The sequence below is a fragment of the Larimichthys crocea genome, chromosome XXI, assembly GCF_000972845.2.
Source record: "Larimichthys crocea isolate SSNF chromosome XXI, L_crocea_2.0, whole genome shotgun sequence".
Lineage (NCBI taxonomy): Eukaryota > Metazoa > Chordata > Actinopteri > Sciaenidae > Larimichthys > Larimichthys crocea.
In genome coordinates, this window is record NC_040031.1 from 21,630,946 (window position 1) to 21,653,819 (window position 22,874).

Genomic DNA, 22,874 nt, shown 5'->3' on the forward strand with positions numbered 1-22,874 from the left:
CTATAATTGCATGATCTGTAAGTTGCTGATGACAGCATCGTTACTTACAATATTTTCACAGCCACAGAAAAACCCACACAAATGAACTGATGAAAGACTGACTGTACCAGTTTGAGTTCTCTGCAGTAGATCCTGGTAAACCATTGGTTGAAAGACAGAGCAGCTACTGCTAATGCCAAGTCCCTGAGAGGAATGAGTGGAGAAACAAGGAGAGGAGTTTAAACAGAGTATGTGAACTTTGGATTGGATCAAACAGCACCATTCTGTATCACACCTGCTGTCTAAGTGGCTGAAGTCCTGCAGGTTGAAGTGTCTCCAGTTGTTGATGTGGTAGATGTTGTCAACATCCTGCCAAAACAGATCGCTGTGCTTCATTGGATACATCATTGCTGAGGTTTGCTTATTTTCAAGTGGCTATGAAGTGTCACTGAGTTTTTTCCTTTGATACACATGGTACATTAAAGTGTTTCATGCTGTGTGACAGCGGTGACTTACCCACTGAATCTCCTCTCTAGATGGCATCTCATTGAAATCACACAGAGCAGCATAGGTATCAGAGAATCCTCCTGAGGGACACACACATTCAAACACTGTCTGTGAAATCAGGACAAAGCTAACACTTCATGCAGCTTTCTTAATAACAGATGACATGACAGATATACAGACTCTACAGAATAACAGAAGAAGATGCTCTCTACATGGGGTGTCATAATGTGTTGATGTGTTCACTACATGTCATCAACACATCAACACATCAACATATCATGACACCCAATGTTTCTCAAGATCTTTATAGCATGTACCAACTTGGTATAAACTGTAAAGCACGTTGGAGAGATAAATGCAGTTTACACACCACAGAAGCCAGGCTGACTGCTCAGCTGCTGCTCTATGACAGCCATCTGTGTGAGGAGTCTTTCCTGGAGATCTGGAGGAATCATCTTCAACAGCTTCCTGGAGATTGAAGTACAAGTGTTCTTTTTCACACTGCGAGGCTTTACATGGACACACTTACACAAGTGTTACTCTAAACGAAACGCTAACATGATGATGTCCAGCATCTGTGAATTGAAGTCAGCCTGTAGAGCCTGAGGGTGGTGTTCATGGGTCATGAAAATGTGAACATGGATGTGCACAATACATATCCATACAGGTCACAGAGTATATTATGATTATACTTCCACTCATCACCCATCTGGACACTGTCCAATTAACACTTTCCCTTCTGCATTTGAATCCCAAAGAGGAACGTTAAGTATGCATGTTATCTTCTTATCAGGATGTGAACACGTGTAGCACGTTGTGGAGTGAGACCCACCCTGGAGATGAATCAGGGAAGATCCTCTTCAGTGAGGCGGTCATGTGACTGACCATGTCCTCAAGGTCCTTAATGTGCAGTACACTGAAGGACAGAATCTGCCTGTCTGTCTCCAATACAATCTGCAACCAACACATACATGGATGTCATACATCTGTAATGTTTACTCTCAGCAAAAACATTTTTTCATCTCACAATATTTCACCATTACTTTGTATTGATGTCTTATTAGCTTTTTTCTGATTTAAATGACATCTACTAAACAACAACACATGTATAAATGCATAGAAATATATGGAAAAGGAAAAACTTCATTTAGGTTTGGATGATTTTGATTAAAAAGAAGAATGTACCTCTGTAAGACTGTGAATGTTGATGGAAGAAATCTCCAGGTAGCTGAAAGTGCTCTCCACCTACACACACACACACACACACACACACACACACACACACACGCGCGCGCGCACGCGACAAGGAGGGGGAGAAGCTGAAATTAAACTCAAATGTGACTTTTTAGTGAGTGTGGGGGTAAAAATCTCTCTGTCCATTTTGGTTTTGTATGAATATACTGCAGGAAGTATTTTTGTTCCACCAAAACCTGATCAGCATGAGGTCTGAACTCTCCAGAGTCACAGGGGTGTTGTCCACCGTGTCAGTGAGGACAGAAGGATTCAAATACGTCAGAACCTCATCCCAGCCTATCTAGCAGTGCATTTTCCCCATAAGCTTCTCAGTTTGTCATTTAAATAATGTCACTTAAAAATGCATATTTCACATTGCAGGATATATAAAGAACTGGATGTAGCATAACATCTTCGTTCCCAGTGTGCAGTCTCTTACATGTATTGGAATAAGCAGTCTAACAGGTTAAACATCATCATAAAACGTGCTGACAGATGTTTGAGTTGTGATTTACCCTGACAGGTTGTTTGTTTATAACCAGGTAACCCCTCCATAGACTCAGTACCTAAGACAGAGACGATAGGAGATGATAGAAGGAGAGAGACAACACATTAGCCATGGACTGACAGACCTATAGTGCCCCAGACAGGAACAGTATGGTTGTTGTATATTGCATTTGATAGTCTGCAGATATTGTAGATCTGGATGAAATGTAACTAAATACACAAACTATGTGACACACAGTGAACCTTCAGGGTTTCCACTTTAGCACAGGTAAATGATATAGTCTACCATTTACAATGACATCAAACAGGACTTCACATACACCTCTACTAATCAAATACATCATATTGTTTTTAATGTACAGTTAGCATAATCAGTTGAGTATTAGATAGAGAGTTTAGAAATGTTGTCCTTCACTCACCAAAAACCTTTTGGCCGATCTCCCACATGACTGACCGGAGTGATTGAGGACAACAGGCATCACGAGACACACTCTATGTGGCTTCAGCAGCTCTGAGATCTGATCTGCTCACAGAGCCACGGACACACACACAAACAGTCAGTACAGTTTTGTCTTCATTCCTGCACCAGGCTTGATATATAATGACTGACTCTTTTTCTCAGTGCTTTGTATGGTGGAAGCCTGATTGTTTCCTTGAGTTGCCAGCACACATTTGGCAGCATTATTAAGAGGTATCACACATGCAGTGACCCAACTACATGGGACTTTCTTTAAATCTGACTTTGTGGAAACCTGTTCTTAAGGGTTAGCAGCTGTCTAAGCTTGATGCTTCTGTAAGATATTGGACTACTCCAGATACTTCAGATCCAGTGTGTAGGATTTAGTGGCATATCACAGTGTAGATGTTGATTCTGACCATGCCGCATCACCCTCTCCTTCCTAGTGTGAATGAGAAACTACAGTGGCTGTGCACTGCTCAAAAAATGTGAAAGGACCTATCTAGAGACAATGTTTAGTTTGTTGCTTCTAGGCTATTGTAGGTTAATGTAACATAGTTATTAGTTAATATTTTGTAAACACAGACCCCTTAATCTTTCACAATGGACCTTTGAAATCAGTGAATGGTTTGTGAGTTAGGGTCAACTCTTGCTGCTTTTATGATGAAGCTTGATTTGTATGAGGCATGTATGTAAGAAGTGTACCAGCTGTAGGTTGCTGGGACAGAAGGTTTGGTGTACAGACACATGCTCTCTTTAAAGGCTCGCTCAAACTATATTATAATAATCATTTTGGGACAACATTAGATGGGCTAGCCATTGATTGGTGGAGACTAATGGAGGCAAAAGTAAATTCATGGATGGAGTTTGGGAACTTCAGTGTCAATTTGTGTTGTTTGTTTGTTTGATTCATTGATTGGCCCAATTTTGTCTAATTTTCTATTTTCTATAACCATGCTCCTCAAAAGTGACACAGCATATTCTGCTGTCACTCGTCCCTTAAACCAAATGTACTGGTTAGTAACTAAAGAAGTGAAAGGAAACACACCCTGTCAGGCTGTCAGTTATAAAACGCACAAACTTTACTTTTTTTTTTTCAAAAGAAGTGGTTTCGATAACACATTGAAACCGCTGACTCGTTACAACCTGTGTAAGCAATGCATGGAGCTGTTGAACCGCACAGAATGAGCAGATCAACACTGTCAGTTTATTTCTGATATGTACCACATTGAAATTCATTCAGTTGTGTTAAATCAGTGACTTGAAATAATACATCTGTGAAATATTCACAATTCAGTTCTGTATTGGGTGACACGCTGGTACTTCCACCTCTCCCTTGGCTACATTTTGAGGTTTTCACAGACATGTTTGTGCAGGGGACGCCTCCGAAGATTTGCATATTAAATGTCAAGTTTCTGAAAGACTTTGCTTCTGCTGTTCCTGATAAAGTGTTTTATTTTGAGCAACACATATCAGTCAAATAACAGAAAAACTATTTCATTAACTCTTCAGCCTCTTAACTCTTTCCCCTCTCTGTGCTCGCTTCATAACATTGTTACTAAACCACAGGTTGAGTCATGTTTCCTTCTTTTTGTCAGTTGCTGTCACTGACTGTTAGAGTGGAAACACAGCTGTTAGCCGAGGGCAGAGTGGCTAACCTTTACGAATAATTTGACTTTTGTGCAATGTGAGTACGTTTGACCTTTGTAATTACAAACTGACTTAACTGTGAAGTGTGCTCTCTCTGAAACACACATACAAAGCAGCATTGACACATGAACTCCTCACAGTCTGTTTTAAAAGCTTCTCCACCTGCAGGACAGGAACTGAGTGGCTAAAGGAGAAAGTGGAATCAATCTTTTCTAAAAGTCTGAACATTAGAAGCTTCATGAAGGTAGCATTTGTTACAGGCCTGTGAGGTTAGACTGCATCACTTTAACTAGGTGAACCTGACTACACAGAGAACTGAAATAAATAAATGTAAAACATGCGGCAACAGTAGTATGGCCCTTTACAGCTGTCGGTTATTGGCACTGATGTTGTTGATGATGATGTTGGCTTCTCTTACCTCGCAGGTTCTGAGAGATGGGCTCCATACTGTAGACTTCAATAAAATGCTGGTATCGATAGAAAACTCCACATAAAGTTAGGCTTTGGTCCTTTACTGTGCTTACATTGTCCCACCTCCAACAGAAGTGAACTATCCTGACAGAAAACTGGTCAGGCTGAGAGTTTCACACCACATTATCAACACAAAGGAAAGAAAGAATAGTAAGAAACACTAGAGCTTAATATGTAAATCCTATCGAAATGAGACAGTAATCATACTGTAGAGAGATCAGAGGAGGCAGGTGTCGGTGCGTGGCAGCAGAAATCAGAGAGTGCAGGGTGTATAGGTGTGGCCATACACACTCATCACCAACATCAGCCTCATTCTCATAGATGCACTTCTGCATAGAACCCACACTCTCTCTTTTCCACTTAAGCTTACGTGTACACTCACGTCACTTTTCTTACTTACTGCACACATTGTTGCTACGAAATTACACACACACACACACACACACACACACACACACACACACACACATCCTGTTCCATGTTGTGAGTCAGTATGATAGTGAACGTAGAGAAAATTGAGCTCGCAGGAACCTCATTTAACCTCCCACATCAAGAAACACACCACAGCCAGGAAATGTGCAGTTTCAGTTGAGCTTCAAACTGTTTGAGATGTTTGAAGAAATATTCACTTCATTAATAGTCAAATATGGCAAATAGAAATGCAAAAGGTCATCTCACTGGATGAACAACTCCAAAGAAAATGCTGTTGCTGTTTACTGTGCAGACATGTGCTCTGTAGCAGTGAGGCCTTTCCACTGGCCTCTAACCACCAGGGGGCACTAACATGACTTGTACATTTCAAACAGGGGCCTCAGTCATGCAGGAGCTGAAGGAGAATACAAAACCTTTATTGGAGGTCATTCACACAGAAGTGCACAAGTAAGATAAACCAATGAAGTCTGAGAAGTATTACTGACAGTGTGCTGCATTATTAATATAAATTATTATTATGGACCATTTGATGAGTTGGAGGCATTTTAATGTCAGTTCTGGTTAAGGTAGAGTCTCCATATACTCTAGGGTTGTTTAACCTGTAACAATACATATTTTACAATCTACTACGAATGTTTCTTTTTTTTAAAATCTAAAATGTAACTACATTAAACTTATCTGACAGCTGATTATTATTACTATTATCTGAAGGGATCTCTAATAATGTCCATCAATGCCTAACTGTTTCCATCCTTGTCAGCACACAGGTTGAGTGTTGGACAGAGCAGAAGCATGCAGCAGACGTGATCACCTGTTAGGATGATTTTATTTCTCACCAGCTGTACAGTAGCTCAGTTCAAAGATGACATGACAAAGATTTCTTAAAACTGTTCTTTCAATTCTTCTGCCAAAACAAATGTGCAAACAAACAAAAAGAAAAGAAGTCATCCATCCACCTGCAGAACAAGAACATGACAAATGACAGAACATTGTGTTCTTTGTGTTACAGAATGAGAGCTCGTCTCCTCACTTAAGTGTCACATCAATACATGAACATTGGTTTCTTCAGACACTTCTCTCCAGACGCATCTTGGCACTCTTCTGTTTCCATGGTTTCTTTTTTGGACTGTGGTCATGTGACAATGTTATGTCACAGGTGAAATCTGTTCCATCAAACAATAACAGGTTGGTCTAATAAAGAACCTGTGGACAAACTGTCACTTCAGAGCTTTCAGTCCTCGTCTAATTTTACAAGACTCTAATCAACTGGTCCAACTTCGACTCACACAAGTGCTTCAGTCCTGTGTTTGTGTACATACCATGAGGACTTACTTTGGAGCGAGTGGCCGGGGCAAACATGAGGACATGTCTCAGTATCAGATGACTGAAAGCTCACGCTGAGTGGAACTGCAAGTTAGTCCATGTTAAGTTACATAGAACAGCAAACAAAATACAACAGTCATCTTCCAAACAGAATGAAAACCTGTCAACAAAGAAGGTGGCCATATTGTTATTAACACAATGAACTAGCTGAACTTCATTTGATACAAGTTTTTCCACGGCTTTAAGTCTTCAATACACACATCTGGGCCAAAGCTTCTGCCAAACCACTGGACTGAAATGCAGTGACAACTACAAACAGCTGTGAGCGACAGAACACGGACAGAAAGAGGATAGTGGTTCACTGAGCAGTGGAAGGACTGGGAGTTTGGAGGTTCATTGGAAAACCTTCACATTTCCAACATCAGCTGTTTAAAAACAGAAATAAGAATTCCCAATAATCTGAAGAAGAAAAAAAAAAGCTTTAAAATGTGGATTTCAATTCAAAGCACCTGCCACAGTTGGTAATAGTTGATTACTTTGGGATCAACACACTGATTCACAATCTGGTCTTGGACAGCTGAGCACAAAGTGAATTGATTTGAAATGATTGGGATGCAGAGACATAATTTCAAGTGAATTAAAATTTGGAATGTTAAAAAAAAAAAAACTACAGTACAATGTGAAATCAGGATTCTGTGGACTGGATCATTCGGTTTATGTGATGGCTAACTATCTACTTCCTCCTTTAAAGTGTGGAACAAGAGACAAACATCTTCCATCATGGTAGGAGAAGACAGGAAGCACTTCAAATGTTCTTCTATGTCTGTGCTGGGAAACTACATCAGCAGCGATCTCAAGTATCACTTTCTATGAGCTGACTGAAGGCGTGTTTCCATGAGAACGAGGCTGGGTGCTGGCAGCATGGACGCTAAACACATCAACTAGATAGCTGAAGAACAGTTAGCACAAGCTGTGTTTCCATTAACTGAGAACATTATCGAAAGAAAAAAAACAATGAATTTATTTTCATCCACAACAGCTCTGTGACATGAGACATGCAGTCTGCAGTCAGGATTAAAAGCTCAGTGAGCCAGTGCCAAACAATGCAGAGAAGAGGAAGTCAAAAGTGTATCCATGCTCTCACCAGATCTGTGTGGGGCCATCTTGATGAACGAACAGCCAATCAGTCATGTGACTTCAATGTCTGCTGCATCATAACTTACTCAGGAAAAATCTTTCCACCTCCAACACCTAAAGCTAGCGTCAAATCTGTCTGCATATAAAAATATGTTGATGGAAACATAAGTGACTTCAGTTCAGCTGACCTGATCTGCTGGTGCCCAGTGTTACCACACACCACCACAACATGGACCATGAGTTCACACAGGCCAAGAGAAATCGGACTTTGGGGGGGGTCATATGACAAAGCAAGTGGTATCTCAGAGGCACACTCAAGTACCATATACTACGTTTGATTGGAAAAACTACATTTATATCTATATATACACACATAGAAAGGCTTGGAATTTGCTAAATCAGCAGAGTTGTAAGAACAGCAAGCAGGACAGCAGAAGATCAAAGTGAAAAGTGAAGGTAGATCTCAACGTCTCCTTTTGGCAGAGCGACAGAGGAGCTGAAGATGAACTGCAGTGTGTGGGTAGGCTGACACAGGATGTGGCTTTGGGTAGAAACAAGTAGCAAAAGACACAATGATTCATCCAGAAGACTGAAAACAGGGTTTAGAGCAGAGTCTCATTAGCTTGGACGATATCTGTATATGATGAGGAGATGACACTGGTGTGTGTGTGTGTGTGTAGGCTGATGTATATAGACGTATACTGGGTCTAAGTATTTACATGCGGCTTCCCTTCTTTGTGCAGCAGCTTGGATGGAGGCGAAATGGCCCAGGGTGTGGTTAATGTACTTAATGTGGATTTGCCAATTTCACTCAGAGTCCGGCTACGTGTGTGTGACGTGTTCACCGGTCCATCATGCTTAGGATCATCTCTGGTGTCAGATCTCCGTTGGCAGCAGCAGCTTCTGTTTCCTCATTCACAGCCAGCTCAACAGTCTCCACCCCTTCCCCATCTAGCCCCACCCCCTCCACAGTGAGGGCCACTCCCTGCTCCAGAGGTGTCGCTGCAGAGGTGTCACCCTCCTCCTTCTTCACTATAATGTTCTCCACGGCTCCAGTGCTCTCATCCTCCACCTGGATGATGGCAGCAGCTACAGAACAGAGAAGACACACCTGAGTGCTACGTTCAGGAGCTAAGCCAACACATCTCCATGGTGTTTAACACTTTGACACTTTGTGATCTCACCAGAAGCAGCTGTCTTGGCGGCCACCCGAACTGACTTGCTGGGTGTTGGGGGCTTGGGGGCATTCTTGGGGGGTCGTCCTCTTTTCCTTTTAACTGGTGGCTCGTCAGGAGCTGGTACTGGGATGGCGGCAGGGGCCTGGTCCAGTTCCATGCTTTCTGCCTCATCTTCTTCCTGTAGCAGTGATGCCTCCTCCTCGCCCTCGTCGTCGTCGTCCTCCTCCTCGTCTGGTTCAGCATGATCCTCCTCTGAAACAGACACAAAGACAGACATCCAAAGCTATTCTGAGCTGGCACACACCCACACTTGCATACGACTTCAAATTCTCACCGCTGTCATCCTCGTCTCTTCTGCTCCTCATCTTCCTCTTTCTTCCTCTCCTTCCTTTCTTTGGGGTTGGAGCTCCGTTCTCAGCATCCTCCACCTCGCCACTGCAGTTCTCAGCATGGCGAGCCATAGTGTTCTACATGGACACAGTTAGACAGTCTGTTGACCTTTGTAAGTTGTTAGCCCACACTGAACCACTTAGGAGCTCACTTCAGGACTGTGACAGATAGAAAAAGAGCCATCCTTACCCTGCGGGTGAAGGTCTTGCTACACTTGGGGCAGACAAAGGCGGTGGGGACAAAGTTGGGGTCATGGTAGCGTTTGAAGTGCATGTCAAGCAGCTGCTTCTGTCTGAAGGTCTTCTCACACTGGCTGCAGGCGTAGGGTTTCTCTCCGGTGTGGGTTCGACGATGCATCACCATGTGGCGCTCCTAGACCCAGCAGCATGGTTAAAAACCAGTTATACACGCAAGTCTATACACCCATTATAAGTACACCATTAGCCATGGTAAGGCTAAACTAAAACGAAGAGGTGAACACTGTAAACTAGAACTCAGAGTCTTTTAATATCATTTCCTTCATCACTCCACAAACACAGTAGCGTACACACACCTGGCGGCAGCAGTAGTCGCACATGTCACATTTGAACCTCTTCTCATTCTTGTGGGACTTCTGATGCTGGATCAGAGCGTAGCGCTCGTGGAAAACAGCGTCGCAGTAACGACACTTCTTTCCAGTCTCAATAAACGAGTGCTGCTTACGAAGATGAACACCTGCAGATCCACATGATGACCAGAGGAAGACGTTAGAGCACTAAAACAACATGGCACAGTAAACTATCTTGTCTGTCTGCTAAGGATGTGTGTGTGTGTGTGTGTGTGTGTTACCCAGGTCACTCTTGCGTGCGATGACAGTGTCACAGTGTGGGCAGTGAAATTTGGCCACATTCTCTGTGTGTTTCTGCAGAATGTGCATCTTCATGGTTCCACTCTGGGTGAATCTGGCATGGCAGATGTAGCACTCATATGGTTTCTCTCCTGAGAAGAGGATTGAACAGGATCATCTCTGTTTAATATTGTGTTGTTTATTTTAAAGGATGCAAAGAGTGTGTAACAACTGATCTTCAGAGCTTGAGCTTGAGTGGACAACTGATTCATCAGTCAGGTCTTATTATTGAGCAGCGGTGCTGCAGGTCTATCAGGTCTATGATGCGTTTCTCTTACTGTTCATTTCTAGACTTGTTGGACATTTACATCTTTTATTTTAATTTAACATTTAAAGTTAGCTGAATATTAAAGCAGCCTTTGGTGTTTGCAGGCACATGGAGTCATATTGTTGGAAACATTAGTGCACAATCCACAACACCGGTATCTTTTCATTCCAGTTCAAAAATGATCACTAACCTGTGAGTTTCCTTTTTCAAAAAAAATGGTATCCGTCTCAAAAATGTTATATTGGTCGGGCTCTAATAACGTTTTCCACAATATATCTCTGTGCCTGAATTCTCTTCACTGCTTTTGCCTCCTCTGATCCCTCCTCTGTGGCTCTTCCTGAGGTTTCTTCCACATTTTTTCCCTGTTAAAGGTTTTTTGTGGGCAAGTTTTTCCTCACTGGAACCGAGGGTCTAAGGACAGAGGGTGTCACTCCCTGTACAGATTGTAAAGCCCTCTGAGGCAAATGTACTTTGTGACTTTGGGCTATACAAATAAAACTGATTTGATTTGATTTAAAGAGGCAGTCATGGTGTCAGTTTTACCTGAGTGTGTTCTCATGTGTCTCTTCAGCTTGTATGTGTCTCTGCTGGCGTAGCTGCAAAGACTGCACTGGAATGGACGCTCACCAGTGTGGGATCGAATGTGGCGCTTTAATTTGCTCACCTATACATCATCCACACACAAACACATAGTCACATATCAAAACACAAGAAAAGAAGAGAATGTCATGTCAAGCCATTATTTGCATTAGTCAGTGCAGTGCAGCATCGTTTTTGGACTCCTAGAACAGAATAGTTGTTTACTACTTCTTTCCTTTGCCTTATCTGTCCTAACATGTGGATTAGTGTAGTAAATGTGATACATCAAACATACAGAAGCTTGTCTTACCTCAACACTGGCATAGTCACACATGGAGCATTTGAAGGGTTTCTCATGTGTGTGTTTGTAGCGGCGATGACGAACCAGCTCGCCGCTAGTCACAAAAGCCATATCACAGTCTGTGCACTTGTGTGGACGAGTTCCTGAATAAATCAAAAACATCAAGTGGAAGTGGAAGCTATCCTCGCACAGTGAAAACAACTCAATCATTCTCGTGTCTCCTCTTAACATTTGTATAAATGTGTGTGTGTATACCGGTGTGTGTATTGAGATGGTTTCTTAGCAGGGTGACAGTCCTGAAGGCTCTTCCACACAGGTGACATTTGTGAGGTCTCTCGTCGGTGTGGCTCTTCATGTGTCTGTCCAGGTTGGAGCGTCGAGGGCACGTGTAGCTACACAGCTCACACTGAAACGTCTTCTTCACTCCTAACACACAACAGTGACATACACACACACACACACACACACATTCAATAACAATGCTTCTATCACAGTGTCAGGGAAAAACAATGACTGTGAAACATCACATGTAGAGCTGAACTCAAACTCTTCATACACGTTTCAATAAGTGTCTTCAGTTACACTTTGTGTCCAATTGTTCCTTTGAACAGAATAAAATGTTTTCATCACAACAAAAGTCTTATCATGTGTCAGACTAACAGGCTCAGAGAAAGTCAGCAGGTTCCCACCTTTCTTCTTGATCTTGGTGGGTTTGGGTGGTTTCATGTTGCCCACCACTTTCTCAGCATTGACTTCAGACAAAAGGCCTTCCTGCTGTTCCTCTTCAAAGTCATAGACACTAACATCCATGTCCTTATCTCCTTCAGCATAACGCAGACGACTCTTTTTACCCTGGATAAACAGCAAGCCATTAGACCCGCCACCTGTCAGTCTGTTGTACAGGTTCACTTCAACTACTGCCAACAGAACATATAGAAGAAAAAAAAAGAAAACGATAACACGCAACTATCTTACCTTTTTAGTCTTCTTGATAGCTCCAGACGGGGGCTGATAGTCTGGGTCCTTAGCCCAGTTTGGGTCATCGTTTGGAGGCTGAATGGGCTCATCCTCCCCTTCCTCCAGCAGCTGGTTCCCCACCTCCTCATCTTCCTCCTCTTCATGGTGGGCTTCTCCTCCCTCCTCCTCCTGTTCTACGGTCTCCACCTCCCCATTAGCACCAACCTTGACCACCTACACATCAAATGCATTTATTTTTAATCATCATCATCGTTATTATCATTACATATGTCCTGAGTTATCAATTATTTAAGCTGATCCGTGGCTTTGAACCTGAATCTTGAATATTTGGATCTCACCTTTTATATCATTGTGCCAGATACATATTTAGTAAATGCAGCACAGCTGACCATAGATCAGTATTTTGGCCTCAATGAAACATTTGAATGCAAATCTCTACATGTCTTACTAAAGCAAAGGCAACTACACATTAATGTTAAACCGGTGTGGGTAACACAAGGTTTGGTGGCATTAGATAGCAGAATAATTAGTCACTCTGTCTAAGAATGCCAAAAATAACTTCTTGTGACTCATGCTCTGTGATAGAACTGAGTAGTGCATTTCAGCCAGCGGCCCAAAATATCAAGTGATGGAGCTGCCAATTTCAAACGCAGTGTAGTGTCGTGTCGTGTGTGAGTTCAAGCCTGTGGATGTGTATGCTGGTGTACCTGGAAGCCCTCAGGCAGTGGCAGGGTGTGGCAGATGACTGGGTCACCGTCTTTTGGCATTGCAGTGGTGTCCACAAAGGTGCCTTGCTGCAGGGCCTCCACAGTGGAGGCAGAAACAGGCACCTGCACCAGCTGGAGTTCCCCAAGACCCAGAGCTGCCTGCTCCTCCATGTTTACCACCTGAGGACATAGAGAGCCTGAGTCTAGATCAATTCTAGAGAGTGAATACAAACCACTTGAGAATGCACATCACTAATGCTTACCAGCTTAGGGATGCCACGCTGTGAGAATAACACCTACCTGTAGTGTGATGATTTGAGTCTGATCCACTGTTGTCACAGTTGCTTGGTGAGCAGCACCCGCTACTCCTCCAACAACTGATGAGCCTCCCACTGCTGCATCTATCACCTGGAAATCAATCATTCATTTGAATGGGCTGATGTGAAAAAGCAACAGATCGTTCTAGATGACTTCATCCATCACATCAAACACAACACTCTCAACAGTCAGCTTACCTCAGTCTTCATCTGCAACAGGGTGGGATCCAGTGAGTCCATGACCATCATTTCAACCCCTGCTCCACCTTCCACACCAACCCCCACCCCACCTTCCATCAGCTGCTGCTGGGCCTGGGTGGCTGCTACCATTCCTTCCCCATGACCTGAAACAGGATATGAATGAAACAGTTGACCATGTTCTCCCCAAAAAATGGAATGTCGACTGTGGGACGGTTATTCAGTTATTAAGAACCTTGTTCCAGGACGACTCCAGCTTGTCCCTCTACCACACCCCCAGCCTCTGCAGCCTGCTGGAGGAGGTCCGCCACCATGGCGTCCTGGCTGTGAACGGCCTGGATGGAGGGGAAGTCTTTGGCTGGGACCTCCACCACCCCAACACCCTCTGTTGGCCCTCCGTCCATGCTGGGTAGGAACTGAAATATAGTGTTGTGGAAACAAACATTATGTAGCAATGTTTTACAAAACCTTTTCATCCATCCACTGGAATCATAACTGCTTTGTGACAGCTGACTGATCTGAGGCATCCAAAAGCAGGAGAATTAACTAACATATGTATAACCAATGTACTGCACTCTCAGCACCAGACATGATGCTGACCTTTGACCCAGGCCCTTATCCACTAGACTCCAACTTCCTTCTGTGTGTTTCAGCTTGTGATGTGCACCTGTGTTCACACACTGAAGATCCTGCTATGATATGCAATTTACTATAAAATAATCTAAAACTCTAAACTGCCACTCAAACTGCTGACATTATGGTTGGTTGTCTAAGCCGCCCCTTGAACATACAGTCCCATTCCAACACAACAACAACAACAACATAGCACTGACTTCTGACTGTGTTTGATGAAACATTTCAAACAAGGCACTGCTGTAACATTGCTGGCACTTAGCTCTAATAGGGTTACCTGGATCAGCATTGATAAATTGACCGGTTTCATGATTTCTGTAGACTGTGCTGCAGAGTTATGATACAGGTGATGTCCAGTTTGCTTTGCTGCTGAAAGCCCTGAGCTTTGTTGAATCAAATGTCTGACTGTCCCTGCCAAGCTGAAGGAGGAAGAGGGACATGTTACACAGCTACACTCGGAGGTCTTTCTTTCACATGAAAACAGAGCGACTTAAACAGCATACACATTTCTGACAGTGTTGACTGCTCTGTTCAAGACAGGCTGCTGACTGACTGTGAACCTGGAAGGGGTTCTTGCTGCTTACCAGCTGAGAACGCCCCAGCTCTGGAGTATACTATGGTATTATAGTGGAGTGAAGCAGGGTCACTCAACATACAGCTACTCATCCATTCAGGTAGGTTAAACCAAATTCAGGCAGTTAAAGGGATTCTTTCTAAACTTTCCTTGTCTTCTCTTGTTTGTTGTTGGTATTAATAATGTCACTCAGAACATCACTGCGGAGCTGCTTTTGTGACAGACTAACTGTGAATGCAGTAGGACTGGTAAACTAATATTCGAATTTCGAATATTATTCGAATATGATAAAAATATGTATATTCGAACGTAAAAATGAATATTCGAATATTTACTATTTGCTCAGGGCAGCGCGCGCATTGATTCTCCTCCGTTGTGTCCCATGGTGCGTCCCTTACTGACCTGTAGGCTAGCTATCTGCAGTCACGTGACACAACAAGGAAGCACCCCATCCCGCTCCCCACCTCAATGAAGAGCAGGCTACACACCAGTGATCCCGATGAGCAGTACAGTTTTGCATAAATTGCACTGAAGTTACACTAAATGTAACATGTTGAACATGACGCTTGGATTTAGTTTGAAGACCGAAAATAAATCAGCGTTTGTTTTTCTTGACATTTGGCAGTGCAACGCCCTCTGTTGGATATAACGGGGTACTGTTACAATACTGTTACAAGTCCTATTCTCCGCGGGGGGAAAATAATTAATTAATTAATTAATTAATTAAGAATATTCGAATATATTCGATATTCGGACCATTTTTTAAGACTAATATTCGAATTCAATTTCTGGGGAATGTTACCAGCCCTAGAATGCAGGGCCACAATTCATACTTCACTTCAGTGTAACACACAGTATGGGAAACTAAACATGACTTCTATTCTGGGAGCTTTGGCACAACATCACTATGAGTATCTGTCTTAAGAATAATGCTATTTTGATCCATACTCGGATGTTCAGAAAAGCTGCTTTGTGTAAGATAAAAAAAGCAGAGGTTCTTTGTGATGGACGTGTTTCAAATGATTACTACACAAGCTCAAATGATTATTAGCTGTTTTCAGTCCATGCTGAACTGCCACACATTGACCCCGGTCCAAGAACGGGTCTGTGTCTGTGCACTGTGTGTAGGCCATGGGGTAAAGCTATTTGAATATTGAGGTCACATCGTGATTGAACTCTTTGAGTGCTTTACCAGTTCCAGCAACATGACTCATATTTTGGATAAGGCAACAATTTACAATAACAACCAAATAAAGTACCAGATAAGATGGATTTTATAGATGGACTTTAGATTTGTTAGGGTCAGCAAAAAGAACCAGCTCTGCATTCTGCTTTAACTGAACATGACAAACACACAGTGTGTGCCATGACAGCACCTAACATGTGTTTGTCTGCATGTCTTCATGCTGCTCACTGGGTGGAAGCTGGAGAGGCTGTAGTATAAGTCAGGCCTGCATAGATCCTTTGACTTAAACTACGACAGATGTGTGCAATGCAACATGGCAATGATGTGAGCGTCCAGCCGGGAAGCTGTCGCCTCCTTGCGCAGCATTTCTATAGCGGTATTTTTGTAGCTCTCCGAGCCGAATCGTAGAGGGAGCTCTCTGCTATGATATATATCTGCGGCTACGATGCTCTAGGTGGGCTTAGAATAAGAGACAAGCGGGCGACGGGCGCAACAACAACAACAACAACGCAGTCCGAGCAGCGCTGTGACAGAGAGGAGGAAGAGCAGGCAGTGTTGGAAACAGAACATGTGGTTCTGGGGAACAGTTCGTGTTTGGTGTGAGTGCAGCGTTTCGCCGTGAAAGCGTCGTCACTCTCTTTCCCGCCGCGGCCTTAACGCTCTTCGCGTGTACGTCGCTTCGTGGAAAGCTGAGCTGACTTTAATTTAGACAATAGCTGATGTGACAGCTACCGAGTTAATTTAACGGAATACTAAAACATGCGTTTGCTGTGGTTACTTTCGGACACTCTGAGGCTACAGAGAGCAGCTGGGTGGGGAAGGGCCTTAGCTCGGAGCTAATCCAGCTAGCTGCTGGCTACCGTCAGTCGCTACATGGATTTCTTCAAATAAAAATGTGTTTCTGGTTCTGTAACACGATAAACTCTGCGGGGCAGCAGGAGGGCAACGCCGCGGCCATGTTATATGAATGTCGTCATTGTGTGTGGGAATGTTTGTTTGTTACAATCTGTCGATGCAGAGCAGCTAACGTTAGCGCCGAGTTAAACCCGCCAGTTTCCGTGTCGTCAAGGCTGCAAAGAAGGAAACAAAGAAGTGAGGAGAAAATGGACGCCTGGCCTAAACTCTGCCACCAAATCACCCAAGTCCTCCTAACTTCTCCTTGACGACGTTTTCACAGATACACGTAAAACACGGCGGCTTGTGTATACATTTAGGAGAACTTAGGTTATTTAAACGTATTTTGACGGCTTTTTCGATAACGATAGAGGGAGACAAACACTCTCCGACGAACCCGGACCCAGAGCCCCATCGTGACACCTAGAGGCCGATTAAAGATCCTGCAAACTCCCCCCTTGTCAGAAAAGTAGTGATACTTTACCTCTTTTCAGTGTGTTTCTCGTCCCGTTTAACTGAGTCGAAAGCAGGGAGTGTACACTACAAAGTTTGGCAGGCTGGTGAGGAAAGCAGGCTTCCTCGCAGTTTGTTTTAATCCCTCTCCCGCGTTAGCAGAGTAGCCTCTGCCACAAAATGGCAGTTGGGAGCTCAGTGCGCCTGTGCGGCCGCTGGGGGGTGGTGTCGAAGCTGCTGCACACACCCTGATTGGCCAGGAGGGGCGCCCCGTTGGAATACATCGAAGCCCATTCATCACAATGTTAGGAACAGAGCCGCTGTCAGCATGTCAGTGTCTGTGTTCAGAGTAAGCATAACAACTATGTGAGAAATTCACTTCATTTAAAATAAAACGAATCCATTTCATTTATCACAATGTTAGGAACAGAGCCGCTGTCATCTGAGGAAACAACCTCAGCATGTCAGTGTCTGTGTTCAGAGTAAGCATAACAACTATATATGTAACAACTATATATGTAACAACTATGTGAGAAATTCACTTCATTTAAAATAAAACGAATCCATTTCAAGTGCTGTGTGCACATCTGTACTAATGGCATGACATTAGTACATTTGTGGTTGATATCATTGAATTTGATCTGCTGTATAGCAAAGTCACATCTATTATTCATAGTGCATGTGTGCTCATATTGACAGTGCAAAAAATGACCAGGTGAAATGCAAGTACACAGAAATCTTTATTTACTGCATTTTGAAAGCTTTAAATTGGTTTGAATGTTCAATTGCATATGTCCATGAATTACTAGTACATGAATGATATGGCTTCATTCATAATTTACCTGCATATCTGAGTTAAGTGGTAGACCTATACTCAGCATTCAGTAAGGCATCTAAACTTTCATACATGCCCTGAATGCAGCATACCTTATGCTGAAGTGCCACACAGGACACTCAAAGGCACCCAAGGCCCGGAAGAAAATGATCATGACGTGAATGTCAGTAACCCCTCACAACCTGAAACTGCCGCCTGACTTAATCTGAAAAATTCCCCCAGCTGCAGGATAGCCCCAGCCATATTTGTGTTATTTGTGTGTGTGTGTGTGTGTGTGTGTGTGAGGTGAGCAGCTCACTGTATGATTAACAAACTACACAACCTGAGATCATCTTTAAACATATTTTAATTGTTGATATATTTGACACCAGAATGCCTGGAAATATATTTTAGAAATGAAAAAAAAGAAAACATTTTGTTTCCAATGCTGCACAACTGATCAAGATTGTGGAAAAATACATATACTGCGCTGCAGTGGTTTTCCACTGCTTCACACTCTCTTCATTCATAAATTAAGTATCTCATCCATGTCTTATTGCATCTCTTACTATGAATCCTTGAGGCACTTAAACACTGAGATGCTTTATGGATGCAGAGGTATAGCTGCAGATGCTGTCTTATAAAAACTAATAATGGTAAATGCTTTGAGTGGTAGCCATTCTATATACAGTGAGTCCCCCCATGTGGCATCAGTCCCATTCCAGTGTCACTGTAGCCTAGCTCTTTCAATATGCCGTTTTAAAATATTAAACATACACATTGAACACAAGAAACAACTAGCTATATATTTGACCACCCATCACCTCAACATAATAGTACATTAGTAATTAATTACCGCCTTCAATAAATATGCATCTAGAATGCAAAGAAGAGGATTGGGACTCGTGTTGTTAATTCTTTAATCTCAATGTATTTTAAGCCCAAATTCGGATTATTGTGAAGCTGGGGTGAGGGTCTTTTCAAATATAAGTGAATATCTATTACATTCAATTGCTTACATGTCAGATGGGAGGAAGTGAGGTGCAAGGAAAAGAAGGGAGGTTCACAAGTAGCAAGAAATGATAACAGTTAAAGCTGTCAGCCGTCAGAATAAAGTTGCTGCATTTTGTGCGATGTTAATGAACATTGTTGTTACACAAAAAGTGAAACAACAGTCATCAGGCTGAGATGACTTATAGTAACGGAGAAAAAAGCAGAGCAGCAAAATGAGAGTCAGCTAATGAAGCAAGATTACAATACACAGGAAGAACTGTAGTCACAGGGGCTGGACATTTTGGCATTTCCACTGACGGTGGTCAAACTCACTGTGGAGAACTTGAAGATAAGAATACTTCAATACTGTATTATTCTAGTCAATTCTTTAGAAATTATGCCACTACCAGTGTTACAGTTTTTTTTTTTTTTTAACTTATTTACTAAAAAGCCAATTTTCCAGGCAAGTTTGTAATGTTTTACATGTTAGAATGTGTACGGCATCAACATCAAGCTACAAAGAGCTAAAACTTACTTGCGTTTGGTAATCCATCACAGTAAACATCAGCTCTGTGAATTTTGGAACTGAATCCGTACAGATTTTGTATGAAAAAGTGAGTCATAAATAGAAAACATAAATCTTAGATAGATATTTTCAAAATACGCTCTAAATGGAATATGCTTGCCTTGGAAAGAGACTTCTAGACTAGTGTATATGTATGTTATGATTCCATGTACGGGTCAACTGACATGAAATTTAATCCAGTTCTATTAGAATTGTTTTAAAGGAAGAAAATAATAATAATAATAATAATAATAATAATAATAATAATAATATTAACAATAACATTATTATTATTATTATTATTATTATTATTATTGTTGTTGTTGTTATTGTTATTATTATTATAAAAGAGAAAAACATATTTATGAATTGTTGAGGTGTGAGCTTCCCCTGTTACTGATCTGAATTTATCTGAAAGACCTAGACCTGGATCTATCTATACTCAGTGACAAAGTTCTCCACAGCAGTTTGTGATAGGAATGACTTCATCCCATTTACAGCAGATATATAGCAGAATGTCAGTGGTACAGTGAAGTGTCCATCAAACCCATAAACAACCATAAACAGTAAAAATGCATCTCATAAAACAAAGTGTACATTTACAAATTAAGACCAAGCTAAAAACAATTTACAATCACAGGTTATTCCAGTGGCATATAGTCATATTATATGTATTTCTGTAATGGATATGTCATATTTGTAGAAAAAAAGAAAAGAAAAACATGGCACTGAATTGTCTCTGTGCAGAACTGCACTCTTCTATACTCTCAAACTACATTTAGAGTCATACTTTTCATTTTTTCAACCTGTTCAACTTTCTATTGACAACATTAAACATAAAGGCATGAGACATTTTCAGATTTTGAATTGGAAGACATTTCACAGTTAATAAACCAGCAGTAGCAGCACTACGGGACAGAAAGGAAACAACTGTTTCTTTAAGCTCTTTGTGAAGTCTGCCAGCTGAAACATGCTGCTGCTGTTTACTGCAGCTATCTGAGCTGCTCAATCTACAGTATCCAGGGTTCCATCCCTGCATCAGCCACAATATGTCATTCTGAACAGCACAGTGAAACCATCATATCACCCGTTACAAGTGACTTCATAATACAACTGGCCAGAGGACTCCAGCTCCACTGACAGATCCCATCATATCAACAAATGCAATCAAATTTTTTTTCCAAGGTGTGGATCTCCCCAAACACACTAACACAGTCCAAACTCTCTGTGATGCAACATGCATGAAGTTCAGCTCAGTGGGAAGAAATACTGGTTTGCTCTAAAAAATAAAGATATTCAAGATATAGTCCATATTTGTTTTGCAATCTTTTATGTTTCTTTTTCAGTGCAGGAACAAAAAGTGAAAACTCTTTGTTCGGATACCATAGGGAGGGCACACTGAGCTTTCTTGTCTATCTCTTCAAATTCTGACTAAACTGACAATCTAACAATCACCTCATTAAGTGAAAGCAGACAAGATCTGTTCTGACAAGCTCTACCTTTTCTGTCATTTTTGTGTTTACACACTGTGAATGCCTTTTAGGACAGACTGTCTGTAGTCCTGTTACAGTGAATCACACAAAGAGGAACTGCACACTTTCAGAAACACACAAAGAGTTCTTGGAGCAAGATCAGGGATGCACACATGGGGGGTTGGGGTACCTGGTAGCTCACCTGCTATGTACCAAGGCTGGGCCCAGGTTCTCTTCCAGCCTGTACAGTTTGACTGCAGTCAGGGTCATAATGAAAAGGAACAATGATCACAGCAACCAATAACTCTCAAGTCTAATAAGAGCAATTCCAAACCTATCCTCTGAAGCAGTACTGCCGTTTCTATCCTGTGGATTCTTAATGAGTTCACAGTCTCAATTATCTGCTCAATTATTGTTTCTGCAATGAAAAAGCAATACATATGAATAAGTCTAACAATTTCTGAATATCTATATTTAGAGAATGTTTAAGTGAGTTCATCATAATTTCTCAAGTGTGGACATAGTGACCTCCTCTACAGATTCATCTCATCCGTTCTGAAAAGCGTCGCACAGTGTCAGGATGCAGTACTTCAGTCTGCTCTCATACTCATACTTTTGATTGTTCTTGCCTCATAGAAGACCGTAGTTCTGCTGTCAGTTAGTGGTCAGATCTCTGTAGACACTTTTTAACATCACCATAACTGTTCTGCACTGTCACTGACAAATGCAGGTAAAGCTTGTTGTCTGTACTGAGTCTTTGCCACGTAACAACCAAGCATCGTCATTTTAGACGTAACATTGTGCAAGAATATAATATTCTGTTTCTAACATTATTCACTTACTTTTTAAAGTAGTAACCACAAACCACTATCAGCAAGTAATGCAACATTTTACAAACAGTGAGACCAAAATATAAAGAACCTTTTTTTTTGCTCTTAGTTTTGATTTGGCTTGATTTGGCCTCAACTCAAGACTGCAGACAGGTAACCAGACATCTGGCCAGTGGCAAGAGTAAAGGCAGAACTGTATGACAACAGCCATTTCCAGGCGGATCACATGACAGACCTAGAGGAGCACACAGAGAGTGTAGACCTCTAGCCATTAGTCTAGCCAATATGCAAGTGCAACCATAATAATAGAACTCTATGTATGCGTACTGGTTCACCATGTAAGCAGTCAAATTCACAGAGTGAAAAGAAGAAAACATTTTGTATATTCTTGGGCAGTAGTCTATGAAAAATGATAGCTTCTTAGACTTTTGCTAACTTACTTACTAAAGACAGGACTAAAATATGACATGTTCCCTCCTGCCCTCTTAACTCCACCACATCTTCTTCCATCAATGTTCATTTCATCCTTTTACACATCTCTTCACACATCTGTCCATCCAAGCCTGCTCACATAGTAGTTGGCATAGGTTGATCGACATGGTGTGCTTGTAGCTTAGTGACTTTGCCCAGTGTTGATTACAGTTGCTGTCTGGATGTGAGCATAATGGTGACCTCTCTGATAGTGTCTACATCACAGATGATATTTGCCTTTGTATGTTTGAGTGACACTAATGTGCACTGTATATTCTCATGACGCGTCACAGCAACTGTGTTTCTGACTTTTGTTCTCACCCATTGTGTGTGTGTGTGTGTGTGTGTGTGTGTGTGTGTGTGTGTGTGTGTAGTGTTAGAAAGCAGTGCTGGCCATGCTCCCTGGAGCGAAGAGTCTTGGTATGCTGTCTTGAGATGTCTCCACATGTCTGTGGGCCATCTTCCCCTCCTCGCCTGCTCCACACAATGGA

General features: G+C 42.1%; 3 protein-coding genes across 8 annotated transcripts in view; all 3 read right to left on the minus strand.

Annotated features, from left to right (window-relative positions):
- The window catches only part of carmil2 (capping protein regulator and myosin 1 linker 2), a 40,286-nt gene extending 35,088 nt beyond the window's left edge, over positions 1–5,198 (minus strand). For 2 of the 3 annotated variants that reach the window (XM_027272744.1, XM_027272743.1), the window contains exons 1-9: positions 4,752–5,198; positions 2,646–2,749; positions 2,235–2,285; positions 1,672–1,731; positions 1,319–1,440; positions 857–954; positions 496–566; positions 275–348; positions 108–183 (exon numbers count right to left, since the gene is read on the minus strand). In XM_027272744.1, the coding sequence (XP_027128545.1) occupies positions 108–183; positions 275–348; positions 496–566; positions 857–954; positions 1,319–1,440; positions 1,672–1,731; positions 2,235–2,285; positions 2,646–2,749; positions 4,752–4,779 (684 nt within the window). In that variant the 5' untranslated portion in view covers positions 4,780–5,198. The remainder of the gene's footprint in view (positions 1–107; positions 184–274; positions 349–495; positions 567–856; positions 955–1,318; positions 1,441–1,671; positions 1,732–2,234; positions 2,286–2,645; positions 2,750–4,751) is intronic. The other variant, XM_027272745.1, reaches the window with a different exon arrangement.
- Positions 5,199–6,043: 845 nt separating this feature from the next.
- On the minus strand, positions 6,044–17,469 carry ctcf (CCCTC-binding factor (zinc finger protein)). 2 transcript variants are annotated; one of them, XM_027272749.1, is made up of 17 exons: positions 17,270–17,469; positions 14,409–14,550; positions 13,734–13,914; positions 13,499–13,644; positions 13,284–13,391; positions 12,984–13,163; positions 12,274–12,489; positions 11,988–12,150; positions 11,554–11,724; positions 11,308–11,441; positions 10,962–11,082; positions 10,093–10,242; positions 9,818–9,978; positions 9,454–9,636; positions 9,209–9,341; positions 8,881–9,126; positions 6,044–8,785 (listed from the first exon to the last, which is right to left on the minus strand). In XM_027272749.1, the coding sequence occupies exons 2-17, from the start codon at positions 14,439–14,441 to the stop codon at positions 8,538–8,540; spliced, it is 2,574 nt and encodes an 857-aa protein (XP_027128550.1). In that variant the 5' UTR covers positions 14,442–14,550; positions 17,270–17,469; the 3' UTR covers positions 6,044–8,537. The 2 variants fall into 2 exon arrangements, with proteins under 2 accessions (XP_027128550.1, XP_010744830.1); XM_010746528.3 differs by lacking the exon at positions 14,409–14,550 and having other exon boundaries at positions 17,270–17,467.
- Positions 17,470–17,959: 490 nt separating this feature from the next.
- ripor1 (RHO family interacting cell polarization regulator 1) overlaps positions 17,960–22,874 on the minus strand; it is a 47,837-nt gene continuing 42,922 nt past the window's right edge. For 2 of the 3 annotated variants that reach the window (XM_027272747.1, XM_027272746.1), the window contains exon 24: positions 18,402–22,857. In XM_027272747.1, the coding sequence (XP_027128548.1) occupies positions 22,760–22,857 (98 nt within the window). In that variant the 3' untranslated portion in view covers positions 18,402–22,759. Of the gene's footprint in view, positions 18,357–18,401; positions 22,858–22,874 lie in introns of those variants that run through there. The other variant, XR_003461337.1, reaches the window with a different exon arrangement.